Source organism: Mya arenaria, chromosome 4, assembly GCF_026914265.1.
Source record: "Mya arenaria isolate MELC-2E11 chromosome 4, ASM2691426v1".
In the NCBI taxonomy this organism is placed as follows: Eukaryota; Metazoa; Mollusca; class Bivalvia; order Myida; family Myidae; genus Mya; species Mya arenaria.
Window position 1 is genome coordinate 21738802 of NC_069125.1, and position 19700 is coordinate 21758501.

At 34.5% G+C, this 19700-nt stretch overlaps 1 protein-coding gene and 1 long non-coding RNA gene across 2 annotated transcripts in view; one reads left to right on the top strand and one right to left on the bottom strand.

The window, feature by feature from the left end:
* The window catches only part of LOC128230585 (uncharacterized), a 319871-nt gene that overhangs the window by 134941 nt on the left and 165230 nt on the right, over positions 1 to 19700 (top strand). The gene's annotated exons all lie outside the window — the stretch shown is intronic.
* LOC128230583 (uncharacterized) overlaps positions 15264 to 19700 on the bottom strand; it is a 93001-nt gene continuing 88564 nt past the window's right edge. Inside the window, exon 11 of the mRNA XM_052942999.1 lies at positions 15264 to 19273. Coding sequence (XP_052798959.1) covers positions 19027 to 19273 — 247 coding nt within the window. The 3' untranslated portion in view covers positions 15264 to 19026. The remainder of the gene's footprint in view (positions 19274 to 19700) is intronic.

Here is a 19700-nt window from a genome sequence, read left to right on the forward strand (position 1 = left end):
TCTAGGCTATAGATCGAAGATTCTTGCTGTCTGTGCTCGCTCGTGCATTTACATACGAAAGGGCTTTTTATATTGACACGGGAGAGCGAGAGGTCAAAGGGGACCTACAATGTTAAAACTTTTTATGTACTTACTAGTATTATAGTCAAAGACCCTACAGATATGCTTATCCAAATTTAACAAATATTTTCTTTCTTCATCGTGAAATTGTTTAGAAAGCCGCCCCCTGATGAGGGTGTTTTCTCATCAAAAGCCAACGGGGGTTTTGTCCTCCATACTCCTGACAAAGGGGATACCGCCTCTTGGAACCCCTATTTGCCGAAAATCGCACCCCCACATTTTCACATTCTGCGAACGGCCATGCATTACGTTAATGATAGCATACATCAAAGGCCCGCTCATTAATCTTCAATTATAATGTGCAAAGAATAGCCAGGTGTGTGACGGTAGTTGTCGACCAGGTGAGACAATTATTGACCGGGTCGTTTGTTTGAACACAAAACTTCATTGATATAAATTTCCTCTTGTTTTTGTGAATTAATTTTAGAATACTGTTGCAGATGGAATCACACTCATCAACTGAAGATTGTGGTTAATTCCCCCAAAGACTTTGTAAAACATCTGCGATGACTAAAGTGTGACTGTGTATCAATGCAATGGAGCAAAACAATGCTATTTATAGATAAGTGATAACTGGTTAACTAGTTACATAACTAGTGAATCGCTTAAATAACTAGTTAGTTATGTAGTTAACTAGTTACGTAACTAGTTAATCACTTGCCACTTATCCAAAATATCGCTAACTGGTAAGTGATTAACTAGTTACGTAACTAGTCAATCACTTAACTAACTAGTTAATTATGTGGTTAACTAGTTAGCTAGATAAGTATCGCGAAAATTAAGTGGTTAACCTGAAAATGCTAAAAAAAGGTAAAAAATGCATAGAAATGATATTTGCATATTTGTGTTGCTTGATATTTGCTGTGTGTTGGTAAAAAGTATATAAAAATCTAACGGCGCAAAATGTGATTTTGCTGGTAAAATGTTAAAAATTGTAAACAAAACTATGAATTTCTGGAATTTGTCTGTATCAAATTTGGATTAAGCAGTAAATTTTTTAATAGATATCTTACACTGTCATATCTTACCTAATATTAAGGCACATCATTATATTGTCAAACGTGAACTTTGGGGTAAAACGATAAAAAATGGAAACCAGAGTATGAATTTCTGGGATTTGTCTATATCAATATTACATCTAGCAATAGAAACTTCAGAAAAAATATCCATTAGATAGTATACAGCACCAAAACATATCTTATGTATAGACACATCATCTGCTGTGAAACAGGAATTTTGGGATAAAATGTTAAAAAGTACAAACAAAAGTATGAATTTCTGGAATTTGTCTACATTAAAACTAAATTTACCAATAAAAGTTCCTGAAAAACTGTATTTAATAGATAATATACAGCACCATAACATACCTAATGTGTCGACTCATTATTTATAGTGAAATGTGATATCTAGGGTAAAATGTTAAAAATGTAAACAAAAGTATAAATTTCTGGAATGTGTCCATATCAAAATTTTAGTTAACAATAAATGTACCAGAATAACTTTGTTGAATACTTATTATACAGTACAATAACATACCTTATATATAGACACATCATCTATAATGTAATATGAGTTTTGGGGTAAAAAAAATGTTTAAAAAAACCAAACACATTTAAGTGGGAATTTCTTAAGTTTGGCAAGAACTGGACAAAATTAAGCTGAAAGGGTACGTAAATAACTGTATTAAACTGCTCTACAACAAACTTAAGTTGCAGATTATCATGAAATGACAAAGGTGATTTTTTGTTAAAAGTGTTTTAAAAATAAATGAACGTAAGAATTTCTTAAATTTGCCAAAAGTCAAATGGAATTTAACATTGATATCAGAATAACTGTATCGTATAATCTTATACATGGATATCAATTATATAGTAATATTGCTAACTGTGAAATTTCACATTTAGTTAAACAGGTTAAAAAAATAAACAGTAATATCCCACCATAGTATAGCTATATCTAACATTAATTTCAATTTTGAGATCATATTTTATGGAGAGGTAAAACTTATATTTGTCACATGATTGTATATCGATTTGCACCTTTCTGTTCATATCAAGAAACACCTGACAGCTTCTTTATGGCCTTTGGTGGAGAATTAACTATAAATGGAAAAATATTTACACATTGAAAATTTCCGTTGTGTGTTTAGATCATTAAACAGTTAAACTTTATCTGGAAATTTATTATATTTAATTGTTGTTTAAAAGGAGACCCACCTGATAAGTTGTCTGATACATTTTCAGACTCGTTCAACTGCAACATAGCTTCAGGGGCTCTGTAATAAAAAAAAATCATCATCAATCATCATCATCGTCGTCGTCATCGTCATCATTTTTGCAGACACTTATTGATTTAAATGTCAGGAATATTTATTTGAAGACGTTCTGGAGTATGGTAAAAAATTCAGTAGTCATTTACCTCGTCGTTGTAGTAGTAGTAGTAGTAGTAGTAGTAGTAGTAGTAGTAGTAGTGGTAGTGGTGGTGGTGGTGGTGGTGGTAGTGGTAGTGGTAGTGGTAGTAGTATGGTAGTAGTAGTAGTAGTAGTAGTAGTAGTAGTAGTAGTAGTAGTAGTAGTAGTAGTAGTAGTAGTAGTAGTAGTTTCGTTATAATTATTATTAAAATGGTAATAAATATTCGAAATTTGCCTGAGGCAGTAATCACGTGGAACATTATTTTGATACCAGGCGAGATGGTGTGTGTGTCTCGATTATAAAACAAGTTTCTGTTTCAATGGTAACGTAGGTTTCTTGCAGAAATGATGCTGTAATTATGTTGACCCATGCATCAACGAAATAGTTTCAGAACCAAGAACTATACAATCTAATTTCTGTTGTAAAAAATGTTATGTCAACATTGTGGGAATTATACATGTCTTAAGACGTGTTAATCGTTTATTGGAGATAACATAGTCTTTAAGCTCCATACATATGCTATGAACGTATGTGTGTGTTTTTGACGTCATGTGTAAACTATCCGTTTAAAAAGGCCATTAATTAACTAAAATACAAATAACTGTTTATATTACAATTTGCAAATGCATGCCATAAGATACTGTTTCGGAAGATGTGCATATGATCAGTGAAACATTAGAAAGTCTCGGGAGAATATGTTCGCCATCAATGAAAATATATCAAACCATCGACGGGTGGGTACACACAGACGCGCAGATGGAATTCGACATTTCTTGTGCTTAATGGTGGTCAACGCGATTTAGCGGTCAATCTGGCATGTTTTGTGTCCACTGCATTTATAGAGGGTATACAATACAATGAGTAGACCGTGAATAGTTTTATTTTTATTAGCAAGTACAGTGTAATCGGGCATTCTGTATTTTGGTTTTATTTTCAATGAATAGCAATGATTTTTTTCGTAATTGATCCAGAGTAAGGCTATATTTTTTAACAAACTATATGTATTACAATATAAGGTTTACATGCTAATGGGGTAAAATCGCTTACCTAATTCATACAACCAAAACGCCCATTTTTATTTACATCCGTTCAATAAAAAAAAATAGCAACAAATGTGTAATTAATGGCTTTGCAAATTTTATAATTTTATTTCTGTAATAGCAACTCGTCCGTGTGTTTCAAGAAATTAGTCGAGGAAATGTGATAATATTGGTGTCCTTACCAGCGTCTGTCGAACCTTTATCCCAGTGGTAAGTTAAACACAGTTCAGGATATTCACAGGAAAACTTAAGTTACACATATGGCAGCGGACATAAGCACATACGCAGCTAAAAACGAATACATATGTGTAGTGCTTGGTTTTGATTACATTTCGTTCATGCTTGGTTCACAAAACAAGTATGGCATTATTTATGTACGGCGCGTACGTTTCTGTGAAAAAAGAACTGGGGGAACATTAATATATGTAAATGCAATTATGAATATCTCTGTAAATGATATTGCGTGTCTAATGACGGAATTTTGCAACAAATGGACAGTTCCTGGTTTGTTCGCAGATTGTCGTAGCATATTTTGTCCCTATTCAAAACTTGTAACACGCATTTCTTGTAAACTACAGAACTGTTCTGGGTAATAAAGGTACCAACTTAAAGGGGAAAATTGGCGCTGGAACATGAGCGATGGAAAGGAAAACTAATAAAATTACATACCTTTTCACTGGGCCCAGAATTCTTAGTACTTGGTATCAAAACAGTGTACCACTTGATCATCGCCACTGAATATAACGGCATGTTTGGTTTGCCCGTGTTGGAAACGGAAGCATTTTTTATATCAATACTGCCTTTTTAAATAAAATTGTGATCAGTTAATTATATTAAAATATTACGATATCACACACACACGCACGCACGCACGCACACACACGCGAACATACGTACACACACACACGCACACACGCACACGCACGCACACACACACACACACACACACAAATTAATAAATATAAATCCCTTGAAAAATAGCGAAAAATGTGCATGAAGAATCTTTCTTTTCGATAATAGATGAATATTATCGCAAACGAAATTAGATAAGATACAAAAAGATACATGTGAGCATTACCTCTTGATCACCGCGCATCTATGAAGTCCTTCATCAAGCTATATAATTATTAAGATTTAATTATGTTTGAATATAATTTCAAATTTACATCGGATAGTATATAGCAGTGTTAACAACAAACTCTTCGTGATAAAAGTATACACAAAGCGCTCTCACCGGCCTAAGGGGCTTTCTATCTTCCAAAATCACAAAACAAATACATGTACATTCAATGATAAAACTACATTGTGGTCACGATTATAATATACACAAAAGGAACGAAGCTGTTGGACAATTCTGTAATAATGCAAACTTTTTTAGCGTGTGCTTACAAGATATTATTCGAAAGTCATCGCTCAAGCATTATTATGTCATCTCTTTCTTCGATCTAAAGCTCCAATTAAAAATATATATATTTCAGTATTTGTTTCGACTAATTAACAACAGTCCACTTCTCATCAAAGGCTTTTAAAATCAAACGCGTGTACAATAAAATCAAATATGAAAAAAATAATCTTACATTTTAAAGTGCTTAAAACACGCAAGGAGTCACAGCCTTTTAAAAATATCCTGGAATTTGGTATGTTCCGTTTATGAATGGACGCGCAGCTTTGTCTTCAAGAATAATGTTGAACATTTTTATTCCCGGCATATGACATTCGACAGTCTGAAATGAGAGAGTATCGGAATTCTGAGAATCGTGAGGCGCTTTCAGAAATTCTACTAGACGCATTGGCTTCAGAACAAACCTCATTTTGAACGTTTAATTGTGAAACCGGGGGTTTAAGTGTTGAAAGACGCCACTAGGGATTTATTGGAAGTAAGAAGTTATAACAAAAAGCCTGCAAACAAAGGCAACATGTCATATAGCTTATAGCATAAACTAATTATAGATTATTACATAATATAATCACACTGATTAAACGGGCAAGTCGGAAATAATCGAAGACATAAAGACGCTTTCCGTTGATAAACGAGTAAATACGATGGTATACAATTATAGACGGATGCAGGCGGAAACTCACATGTTATTTTCAACTTTTCCCGCCAAGACAACAGAAAGTAATTGTTCAGTGATTGGAAGAAAAGACTTGTTTAATATATCACTGGTGGTAAGATTCAACCCTGTTTTGTGTTTAAAGTATTAAATTGTTAATAAGTAGCTTATAAACTAATGTTTCATTTCCTACCCCAAAAAAACAAGATTTTGAATTTTTTTTTAATTTTATTTCCTCCTCATACGAACATGACGGTTCGTTAAACAAACAATAAAAAATAAAAGGTCTTATACAGTTTCGATTTCATGCAATATTCTCATGCATAATAATAATAATAATATAATAATATCTTTATTTAGAGAAGGTATAAACACATTATGACATAATTACAGGTTCAACCATAACAACATCATATTTACAATGTGGCCTTCTATGAAGAAAAACAAACAAACAAAAACAATATGCATTTGGTAAATCATAAAACATCTGCATCGCACTTATACATTCCTATACAAGAACTTTTGATGTTTTGAATATAATTATTCTATACAAATCATGTTTAATTAGCATAACAATTATTTCAATATACATCATGTACACGCCGACAGACACTCAATAAAACACAACAATTTATAAAACAACAGTTATTTCAATCTTTAAGATAATGAAAAGATGATATACCTTTTTGAAACTAATGATATGCACATTTCAAGAGGTGCACTTTATAATTATGCTTAAATGTATTTAACTTTTTTTGCATTTCGTATTTCATCCGGAATAGTATTCCAAACCTTCATACTGTAGTACGAAAAGGAATCCATGAAATATTTAGTTCGCGGTGTTTGTATCAAAACTAAATCTTGTTTTGAAGTTGATCTTAGAGAATAGTGTTCATTATTTGCAAAGATTAGCAATTCAGACATATACCTAGGAGCCTTTCCATTAAGGGTATTATAGACAAGGGTTGCACAGTGATATGTACACCTGTCTGTAAACGTTAGTCATTGAAGTTCTTGTAACAATCCGTTTGAAGATGATCGTTTAGGAATTTTGATTGATTTTTGCAGCCCTATTTTGCAAGTATTTAACTTTATGTAAGTAACTTGAATGTCCTTTGCCCCAAATATGACAACAATAATCTAAAATCGGAAGGATATATGCATTGTAAAACAAACGTTTCATCTCATCATTGAGGTAGAACCATAGACGTTTCAAAAGTGAGATTTTACAGTTGATTTTTTTGCAAACAATTTCTATTTGCGGACGCCATTTTAGGTTATTATCAATATAGATTCCAATTAGTTTTTGCACAGTCACATGTTCTAATGCTGTTCCATCGATTGTAAGATTTAATTTACTAACTTGTTTTGTTTTATATATAGGTACGATAACCATACACTTGGATTAAGTTGGATGCAATGACATGTTATTTATTTGGCACCAATCGACAACGAGATTAAGATGTCGTCGTAGTTTACTTTCAATGATGTTTACATTACTACCGCTTTCATGCAATGTTGAGTCATCTGCAAATAAATCGATGTTCATATTCGTTTTACAAAGCGCAATGTCATTGATATATATAAGAAACAGCAGTGGATCAAGAATGGATCCCTGGGGTACTCCTGATGATATTGGAAGCAAGCCAGACTGTATGGTTCCGACTTTAACTAATTGTTTTCTATTAGATAAGTAGGATTTATTTTTTTTTATCGAATTTTCAGAAAAATGATACAAGTTTAATTTATGTAGTAGAATTTCATGATCCACTAAATCAAATGCCTTTCGTAGGTCTAGAAAGACAGCACCAACAATTTTTCCACTGTCAATATCTTTTAACCATGCATCTATTAAACTTGTTAACGCTGTACAACAGGAATGGTTTTTCCTAAATCCAGACTGTTTAGTGTGTATAATGTTTGTAGAATGGAAGTAATCTTGAACTTGGTTTGCAATGTGCCTTTCAAATATTTTTGATATTGTTGGCAATATCGAAATTGGACGATAACTACTTGGATCATCTTTACATCCTAAATTAAACACGTGCAGTTTTCAAGGAGTCTGGAAATATTCCATTCTTGATACTGTTATTTATTATAGACGCAATGCATGGTGTGATGAAGTCACCACAATGTTTAATTACTCTTGGGCGAATCTCATCTATCCCAGTTGATTTACTTATATCAAGTTTATCAATGATCTGTTTTACCTCAAGTGGTGATATATAATTCAATTCGAGCGTTTTGTGCCCTAATTTAACGTTTAGGTCATATTTTAGTTTACTGAAAGGTTCGGGTTTAAAGGGCGTATTTTCTATTATATTTGATATATTGGTGAAGTGAATGTTAAGTTCATTAAAAATATTGAGTCCTCCAGAAACTTCTCTATCACCAATTTGTAGTTGCTCCGGTAAAATTATCTTTCTATTTTTATTCAAATGAGAAATATCCTTTAAATTCTTCCAGATAAAGCTTGGATCCTTTTTATCCTTCACCGCTTGATTAAAAAATGCCTTCTTACTCTTTTTAATTAAGGCTGTAATTCATTTCTTGATACCTTATATTTGTCGTTTTCACCATTTCTATGGTACTCGTCTCTTTCAAATATCATTGTTTTTTATTTCATCAGTAAACCAGTTAGGTTGAAAATCATGTTTTACTCTTTTTTGCTTAATAGGAGCATGTTTGGATAAAACTTGATTTACAATAGAATAAAAAAGATTTAAAGCATCGTTCGGATTGACTTTTGTTTCAATCATATCAACTCCTGATGAGATAAGATCTTTTTGAAATGATTGTTCATTGAAATTCTTAAAACATCGGTAAGATATCGATTTGTGATCAATTCGTTCAAAACATTTGAAATTATTTATCTTATGTCTAGTGAAACATATTGGAAAGTGATCACTTAATGACAATGGTGTAACATGAACGTTAAGCACGTTTTAATACAATTTGTATAAATATGGTCAATTATCGTTGATGATTTTTTCGTTACCCTAGTCGGTGTTGTAACGATATTTTTCAATCCGTATTTCACTGTAAGGTCGGACCATAGAGTATTGTCGTATTTTTGGTTAAAATCACAAAGAATATAATACTCTACATTACTAGTAAACTGCAATTAATGCATACTTTATTTAAAATAGAAAACTTATTATTTGTAGCACACCGAGAGTGTCTGTCGGAGCCCTCTTAATGATAAATAAAGTTTTGAAGTGTTCTCTGTTCGCCACAGTTTTGTTTATCTTGTCCATGGATGTTATGCCATGTGTGTCCATTTTCATTACCGGAAGTCTGCCTAACCGCATCTCTGTATACGCCCGACTGCCGACAGTTTGAAACGGAACTTTGTTGGTCACTGCCGGACATCTGCCCGGCTTTAAATCCATTTCCGCTCAAATGCCAGTTGTCTTGTACAGGAGTTTGCTGGTAACTGGACATTTGCGCGGCACTGTATCCACTCCGCTTGACCGCAAATGGTACGATCCTGGATGCTGTTGGTAGTCTATTATCATCTCACCGTCACTGTAACCATTTCCGCATGTCGGCAAATTGTGAGATACTGGGTGGTGTTGGTAGTTACCGGACATTTGGCCGGCACCGTATCCATTTCCGTTCGGCTCTACTTGCTGCGATCCAGAACGTCGTTGTTTATCACATCCGGTCTCGAATCCTTCTCTTCCATGCTGGCTTTTACCGGAAGTCCATTTGTTAACGTTCTCACACATGCGCATATTTATAGTGTGTGGTACGGGATGCTGGTGTTAAGTTACCGGAAGTTTTCCCACTTTCAAATCCACTTTTGCTTGGATATTTATTGGTTGAAATTGGATGCTACCGGTAGTTCGCGGACGTCTGCCCAGTTTCAAATTTGGCGCGGGGGTTGAGATGCTGCCTGAAGTTACCAGACCTCAGTCCGGTTAAAGAAGGATAAAAAGGATCCAAGCTTTATCTGGAAGAATTTAAAGGATATTTCTCATTTGAATAAAAAAAGAAAGATAATTTTACCGGAGCAACTACAAATTGGTGATAGAGAAGTTTCTGAAGGACTCAATGTTGTTAATGAACTTAACATTCACTTCACCAATATATCAAATATAATAGAAACAAGAGCTGTCACAGTATGTGACGAATGCCCCCGAATGTGACATTGACCTACGAACAAGGTCAGTACATGAAAAGTTTATCTTGCCTTTACGTGTCAAATACATATGGCAAGTTATTTTAAATTGCCTCTGAACATAAAAAAATACCACCCATACTTGACAACCTACACTGTTATGTTCTTATATTCAGAATACCCTTGTGAATAAACACTTAGTGTATCTTTCACCTTATAGGTAGGGACATGGGTCTTGCACACGACACGTTGTCTTCGTATGTGGAACACATGTAGCAAGTGATTTTAAAATCTGTCCATACAAGGGAAAGTAACAGCCCTGACACGACAACCTATACTCTATGTCCTTATATGCAGCACTCCATTGTGAATAAACACTAAGTGTGACCTTGACCTTTGAGGTAGGGACACGGGTCTTGCAGGCGACACGTCGTCTTGGTATGTGGAACACATGTGTCAATTTTTTTTTTAAATCTGTCCATACAAGGGAAAGTTACAGCCCGGACACGACAACCTATACTCTATGTCCTTATATGCAGCACTCCATTGTGAATAAACACTATGTGTGACCTTGACCTTTGAGGCAGGGACACGGGTCTTGCACACGACACGTCGTCTTGGTATGTGGAACACATGTGACAAGTTATTTTAAAATCTGTCCAAACAAGAGAAAGTTACAGCCCGGACACGACAACCTATACTCTATGTCGTTATATGCAGCACTCCATTGTGAATAAACACTAAGTGTGACCTTGACCTTTGAGGTAGGGACACGGGTCTTGCAGGCGACACGTCTTCTTGGTATGTGGAACACATGTGGCAAGTTATTTTAAAATCTGTCCATACAAGGGAAAGTTACAGCCCGGACACGACAACCTATACTCTATGTCGTTATATGCAGCACTCCATTGTAAATAAACTCTAAGTGTGACCTTGACCTTTGAGGTAGGGACACAGGTTTTGCACGCGACACGTCGTCTTGGTATGTGGAACACATTTGGCAAGTTATTTTAAAATCTGTCCATACAAGGGAAAGTTACAGCCCGGACACGACAACCTATACTCTATGTCCTTATATGCAGCACTCCATTGTAAATAAACACTAAGTGTGACCTTGACCTTTGAGATAGGGACACGGGTCTTGCACGCGACACGTCGTCTTGGTATGTGGAACACATGTGGCAAGTTATTTTAAAATCTGTCCATACAAGAGAAAGTTACAGCCCGGACACGACAACCTATACGCTATGTCCTTATATGCAGCACTCCATTGTGAATAAACACTAAGTGTGACCTTGACCTTTGAGGTAGGGACACGGGTCTTGCACGCGACACGTCGTCTTGGTATGTGGAACACATGTGGCAAGTTATTTTAAAATCTGTCCATACAAGGGAAAGTTACAGCCCGGACACGACAACCTGTACTCTATGTCCTTATATGCAGCACTCAATTGTGAATAAACACTAAGTGTGACCTTGACCTTTGAGGTAGGGACACGGGTCTTGCACGCGACACGTCGTCTTGGTATGTGGTACACATGTGGCAAGTTATTTTAAAATATGTCCATACAAGAGAAAGTTACAGCCCGGACACGACAACCTATACTCTATGTCCTTATATGCAGCACTCCATTGTGAATAAACACTAAGTGTGACCTTGACCTTTGAGGTAGGGACACGAGTCTTGCACGCCACACGTCGTTTTGGTATGTGGAACACATGTGGCAAGTTATTTTAAAATCTGTCCATACAAGGGAAAGTTACAGAGCCGGACGGACGGACAGACGGTGCGATTTTAATATGCCCACCTTCGGGGGCATAAAAACGCCCTTTAAACCCGAACCTTTTAGTAAACTGAAATATGACCTAAACGTTAAATTAGGGCACAAAACGCTCGAATTGAATTATTTATCACCACTTGAGGTAAAACAGATCATTGATAAACTTGATATAAGTAAATCAACTGGGATAGATGAGATTCGCCCAAGAGTAATTAAACATTGTGGTGACTTCATCACACCATGCATTGCGTCTATTATAAATAACAGTATCAAGAATGGAATATTTCCAGACTCCTTGAAAACTGTACGTGTTTAATTTAGGATGTAAAGATGATCCAAGTAGTTATCGTCCAATTTCGATATTGCCAACAATATCAAAAATATTTGAAAGGCACATTGCAAACCAAGTTCAAGATTACTTCCATTCTACAAACATTATACACACTAAACAGTCTGGATTTAGGAAAAACCATTCCTGTTGTACAGCGTTAACAAGTTTAATAGATGCATGGTTAAAAGATATTGACAGTGGAAAAATTGTTGGTGCTGTCTTTCTAGACCTACGAAAGGCATTTGATTTAGTGGATCATGAAATTCTACTACATAAATTAAACTTGTATAATTTTTCTGAAAATTCGATAAAAAAAAAAAATCCTACTTATCTAATAGAAAACAATTAGTTAAAGTCGGAAACATACATTCTGGCTTGCTTCCAATATCATCAGGAGTACCCCAGGGATCCATTCTTGGTCCACTGCTGTTTCTTATATATATATCAATGACATTGCGCTTTGTAAAACGAATATGAACATCGATTTATTTGCAGATGACTCAACATTGCATGAAAGCGGTAGTAATGTAAACATCATTGAAAGTAAACTACGACGACATCTTAATCTCGTTGTCGATTGGTGCCAAATAAATAACATGTCATTGCATCCAACTTAATCCAAGTGTATGGTTATCGTAACTATATATAAAACAAAACAAGTTAGTAAATTAAATCATTAGAACATGTGACTGTGCAAAAACTAATTGGAATCTATATTGATAATAACCTAAAATGGCGTCCGCAAATAGAAATTGTTTGCAAAAAAATCAACTGTAAAATCTCACTTTTGAAACGTCTATTGTTCTACCTCAATTATGAGATGAAACGTTTGTTTTACAATGCATATATCCTTCCAATTTTAGATTATTGTTGTCATATTTGGGGCAAAGGACACTCAAGTTACTTACATAAAGTTAAATCCTTGCAAAATAGGGCTGTAAAAATCATTCTTAAAATTCCTAAACGATCATCTTCAAACGGATTGCTACAAGAACTTCAATGACTAACGTTTACAGAGAGGTGTAAATATCACTGTGCAACCCTTGTCTATAATACCCTTAATGGAAAGGCTCCTAGGTATATGTCTGAATTGCTAATCTTTGCAAATAATGAACACTATTCTCTAAGATCAACTTCAAAACAAGATTTAGTTTTGATACAAACACCGCGAACTAAATATTTCATGGATTCCTTTTCGTACTACAGTATGAAGGTTTGGAATACTATTCCGGATGAAATACGAAATGCAAAAAAGTTAAATACATTTAAGCATAATTATAAAGTGCACCTCTTGAAATGTGCATATCATTAGTTTCAAAAAAGTATATCATCTTTTCATTATCTTAAAGATTGAAATAACTGTTGTTTTATAAATTGTTGTGTTTTATTGAGTGTCTGTCGGCGTGTACATGATGTATATTGAAATAATTGTTATGCTAATTAAACATGATTTGTATAGAATAATTATATTCAAAACATCAAAAGTTCTTGTATAGGAATGTATAAGTGCGATGCAGATGTTTTATGATTTACCAAATGCATTTTGTTTTTGTTTGTTTGTTTTTCTTCATAGAAGGCCACATTGTAAATATGATGTTGTTATGGTTGAACCTGTAATTATGTCATAATGTGTTTATACCTTCTCTAAATAAAGATATTATTATTATATTATTATTATTATTATTATTATTATTATTATGCATGAGAATATTGCATGAAATCGAAACTGTATAAGACCTTTTATTTTTTATTGTTTGTTTAACGAACCGTCATGTTCGTATGAGGAGGAAAAAAAATTAAAAAAAATTCAAAATCTTGTCTTTTAGGGGTAGGAATTCATTTCCTACCCCAAAAAAACAAGATTTTGAATTTTTTTTTAATTTTTTTTTCCTCCTCATACGAACATGACGGTTATAAGCTAGTTTATAAGCTACTTATTAACAATTTAATACTTTAAACACAAAACAGGGTTGAATCTTACCACCAGTGATATATTATACAAGACTTTTCTTCCAATCACTGAACAATTACTTTTTGTTGTCTTCGCGGGAAAAGTTGAAAATAACATGTGAGTTTCCGCCTGCATCCGTCTATAATTGTATACCATCGTATTTACTCGTTTATCAACGGAAAGCGTCTTTATGTCTTCGATTATTTCCGACTTGCCTCCGGAAAATAATCGGCCAATTACGGAAACCTTAATCTATTTTTAACTGAGTTAATACTATAAGTATCTATCATGTGTTTCCGGTCCGGATTTTTCGACCCGGACCGGGAAAACATGATTGATATTTGCTCTTGCATACCTAAAATTATGAATTTGTGGAAAAATTGACGTAGAAAACGCACTTTTGCGCATTTTTCCAAAAAGCGCCTGCGACGTTGTGTACTGACGTCATAAAGCGCAGTAATTTTAAATCACTATCGACGTCAAATAGTTCCTTTAAAAATCGCGCTTTTACGATTATTTATTTTGAATTTTAATTAAAAGTATTGTATACTTATACTTAAAGAACAAAAGTATGGTCATAACTTTGTCCATTACATATGTTAATTCGTTCAAATACGTAATACACTTTAGAATAATACAACAATATTTCGGGGTAACCAGGCATCAAAATCTGAGTTTCCAACTTTCATTTTTAATTCATTACGCGTCCTTTTTAAATTAATTGCGTATCCTGCCTCTGCTTTTGCGTTTTGTTACTCATCGATTTTTAAAACAATTGAGTTTTCTATAATTGTAATTGCGTATTAACGCGAATACGCACCTTATCTGTAACTCTGGACTGACAATAAATTTGACCCGATTTGAATCAACAAGGAGCCCGGCATGTCATTTGGTGTGACGATCTCCCATCATGTTTATTTGCATTTCCAGCCGTTCGATATCCACATACATTCTTAACGATTGCATTAGAGGGAATGCTTGTGTTAATAATATCATAGACAATATCCTTTTCATTTTTTAAACAAATGAATTTACTGTTTCCTGAGAAATAGATTAATTGTAACCAGTTCACCATGTTTCTTCGAGCGTTGTTGTCCATTCAAACGTCTGGATACAAAAACCAGCGCTTACGACTTGATGACTTATAGACGACTGGCTATAGAAACGATGAAAAGTTCATATGGAAGGAGTTGTCTTTCTTTTCCCGATGTTTAATTTAAATCGACGGGCAAAATTCGGATCTGAAAGAATAAAAAAGTTTGGAATTTCCAATTTTTTTTTCTGAGCTTTTTTTTTTGAGCGGCGGGTTTGTTAAACTAACAATCAAAAAACAGTGGCCTAATAAAAAATCCCGACCGACCGACCCTATTTTTTTTCGCCATGTTACCGGAAACATAGGATTTTTTTTAGCCTTAATGGAACTGTACCAATGTATTTCAAAACTACACCATGTGAGTTTCAATGTATTTCAAAGCTACACCGTGTAAGTCATGACTAATTGTCATCAAATAAAACAATTTCTTGTACATTGCAAGCATTTATAACATTGTCATTCCTGAACTTTGGTACATGTGTATTTCTGTGTTAATATACATAAACAAATCATAAAAACATAATCATAAGTAACAAGTAACGAGAGCTGTCAAAGTAAATGACAAATGCCCCCTAAGTGCCATCCAGTTAAATGGATAATGCAAATACCTGGTACTAATACTAATATGCCTACACCCAGGAAAAGCTATCATAAACTATAAGCATGGGGACCATGATGGTTGACGTCAAGTGTGTAGTAAGAGGTAGGAAATGGTTCTTTCATTCGGCACGTTGCCTTTATGTAACACACACACATGTGCAAAGTCATTTTAAAATATCTTTTTGCATGACAAAGTTAGAGCCTGGACACTACCAACTATACACTACCTATGTGCATTTATGCAGCATTCGATAATAATAAAACTCCAAGTGTAACCTTGAACTTTGAGTTTGAGTCTTTGGTCTTGCATACAACACATCACTTTTATGTACCAAACACATATGCCAATTAATTCTAAAATTACTATGTGCATGACAAAGTAACAGCCCGTGCATGACAAAGTTACAGCCTAGACACAACCAACTATATATATAGATATATAATTATTATATGCATACATGTATATGCAGCATTCCATAATGATACACCTGTCTGGTAAGCACAATGGTTCGCACACTCATTTCTCACCAAGGAGACCCGGGTTCCATTCCCAGCCTGGGTGCATGTGAGTAAGATTGGTGGACAACACAAGATCACTCTCTCGCAACATCATGCCAACAGTGACTTCGCATAAGCTTTGCCATTGTATGAAGTTGAATCAAATTACATCCTTTAGTTTTCAAGTATTGCTTTGGACAAGAAAAAGTAACAAAGGGCAATAACTCTGCATGTACACTGCACTTCCACTCATTGTGCTTTACCATGGTATCAAGTTTAATTAGCTTCCATTCAGTAGTTTTCAAGTTATGCTCCTGACTGACCGACTGACCACAGGGTGACACCAATATACGGTTTTAACATATACACCTGTAAGTGTGACCTTGAACATTGAGGTAAGGTCTTGGGTCCTGCACGCGACTTGTCGCCTTTATATACCGACACATGTGCCAAATTATTTAAATTCCCTCTCTACATGACAAAGCAATAGTACGGACACAGATAACTAGATGGACAGACGGTGTGATTTTAATATTGCCACTTTTGGTGACATAAAACAAACAGGTTAATTTCTTGTACATTGCAAGCATTTATAACATTGTCATTCCTGAACTTTGGTACATGTGTATTTCTGTGTTAATATACATAAACAAATCATAAAAACATAATCATAAGTAACAAGTAACGAGAGCTGTCAAAGTAAATGACAAATGCCCCCTAAGTGCCATCCAGTTAAATGGATAATGCAAATACCTGGTACTAATACTAATATGCCTACACCCAGGAAAAGCTATCATAAACTATAAGCATGGGGACCATGATGGTTGACGTCAAGTGTGTAGTAAGAGGCAGGAAATGGTTCTTTCATTCGGCACGTTGCCTTTATGTAACACACACACACATATGCAAAGTCATTTTAAAATATCTTTTTGCACGACAAAGTTAGAGCCTGGACACTACCAACTATACACTACCTATGTGCATTTATGCAGCAAGTATGCAGCAAATTATTTAAATTCCCTCTCTACATGACAAAGCAATAGTACGGACACAGATAACTAGATGGACAGACGGTGTGATTTTAATATTGCCACTTTTGGTGACATAAAACAAACAGGTTAATTTCCAGTAAGTGACACCATTACAATTTTACTACATAGTTGTAACACAAGAGTGGATCAAAACTATTTCTTGAAAATATATGTTTTGAGTCTACTTAAACTTAGTGGTTTTTCACATTCTCTCAGAGAATCCTAGCAAAGTTTTGTTTTAGGTACTAGAATAAATTGAAAAAGTTAAACACTGTCCTAACATGTCTTTTTAGCAGTTAGATTCATTTTTATAACAATAGATGATGAAAGTCTGGTGATACTTTTATTTAGAAATAAAACCTGCCAAAAATAAATTCATACAATAAACTTGTTCTAATCTGTTTGCCGCTTTTAGACAAATCTGCATTAAATCAATTAAATGAAATCAATGATGAAAAAGTGCAGAAAATATAATTGTGCATTCAAATTCACTTTAAAACCAATTACTATTTCCAAACTGCTGTCAGTCAAATCAGTTATTAATTTTAGCCTATCCTGTAACAACCTTGTTTACGGAATACCGGGGTATTCTTGGTATCTTTAGACTGTTCTCTGTAAATGATTTAAACTTTTTATGACTAACCTGCAAAAAAGATATACAGTCGAAACTCTTTGGCTCGATATCTCATGGCTCGATATCCTCGTACCAGATTAAAAGGACCGATTTTTTTTCACCCTTTGTTCATATAAAATTTTATGGGATGACTCGATATCTTGAGGGTCAATTTTTCTACACGCTCGAAGTCATTTTCGCAGTCCCAAGTAAGAATTTCACACTATGTTTTGTTTGCTTTGGTCGATGTCATTTTCGCTGGTTCAGTTAAGAATCTCACACCTTGATTTCTTTGCTTGGCTTCATTTAGCACAAGGTGCTATAAATCGATTAAAATTGGTGTTATAATTATTACCAAATTTAAATGGTTTAACAGTTTGAATAAACATGCCATCACTTCAAGTTCTGTCTCTAATTGTTATCAATCTATAAATTTCTATGCATTTCAATATAACTTATAAGCTATGTTAGTTTTACCCACTGTTAAAAATTGCTTGTTTGTTGTTTTCGCATAAATGTATTTTTATAATAAATAAAAATAATCAAATGATATTTTCTAAGTATCGAATAAGTCATGTTACGAACTTTACGATGTGTAACTATGTCCAATTAATACTCTTCTCTTCTCTTGCGGAGATAGTGTAACAAACGAGGTAAACAAGACTTTTTGTAACGAATAAAAAAATAACATTCTGTAAGCAATCCTGCTTGGCTCGATATTCTCGAGGCTCAAAGTATTTTGGCCGGTCCCTAGAATATAGAGCCATCGAGTTTCGACTGAATACTATATTTTGTTCATAAAGATATATACTTACATATTGGGTTTTGTTAATATCATAATCTAGTGATTCCTTAACACTGATGAATGGTTTTAACCTTTTCCTCCATCCATTATAATCTTTAAAATGTTCCCAGTGTTTTGTGCTTCACACATATTGGTGCGCTAACAAAGTAAAATGTGCTGTACAGATAATCATTGGAAACTTATGTGTACTACTGCATTGTCACTAAACTATGTAAACAAGAGCACTGCAAGTAGATGGTGGTACATCTTACCAGAGTAGTTGTCAGTGTGACCATGTGTACAAAGTTTCATGTTAAGGATATCTTTAATAGTTTGATGGATGAAGACAAAAATCATAAGACTACGGGGATACCTCTAGGCTTTGAAAAAAAACTGACCTTTTCCAATGAAATTGCTTAAAATGCTGTCAGCTAAAATGACAACTCCTCTTTTAAGTAATTAAATTCCTGCACTGTCCAAACACCTCCTGTCCCCCATACAGCTAAAAACCAAATAAAAACCTTCAGTGTAAACATTCTAAACAATTCTGTTTTGGTCCAATCATAAATAAAGTTCAGTACATAATATTTTCTCATCTAATTTCCATCATCTATGGTGAACATATCTTCCTCCACAGGCTTGGACACCCATTTTCCACAACCATTCTCTTTCAGTCTCTTAACCATGATTTCTTTCGCTGCCACAAAGTCTGTGGCAGCCATTTTGACATCATGGTACGTGGTCAGGGCCATGAGATCACTGCGTGAAAACTTCTCACAAAGGGCACGGAAACGAATGAACATGTTCCTCTTAGAACACCGTGAGAAGAAGCTCTTCTTTTGGCTGAAAATAAGTGAAATATATTAAAACTTAAACAAAAAGGAAAACTGACAACTGACAAACTCCAGTTGCATACCTAAGCCTTTAAAACGTTACACCCCAGCTATGATATAAAGTTTCCCCTTAGTTTTATACCATTTTGTAAATTTTGACAATAAATTTTTACTTTTTCCATCTACAGAAAAACTGCGATCGCTCGAGGTCGCCAGGGACCGAGCCAAAACCTCGAGGGAACCGATGTTTCGAACGACCCGATTTTCAATTTTCCAGTTTGATATGAAATATCTTTCAGTGTATTTTATCTAGCTATTCCCCCAGTCATGGGTCCTTCACTAGATTGCTCAGGTGTTCGACAATTTGTAAGTTCTTTCTCATTTGCCATTTTGCAAAGCAAAGTGACAAGAAGGAATTCTTTTCGGATATTCCGATG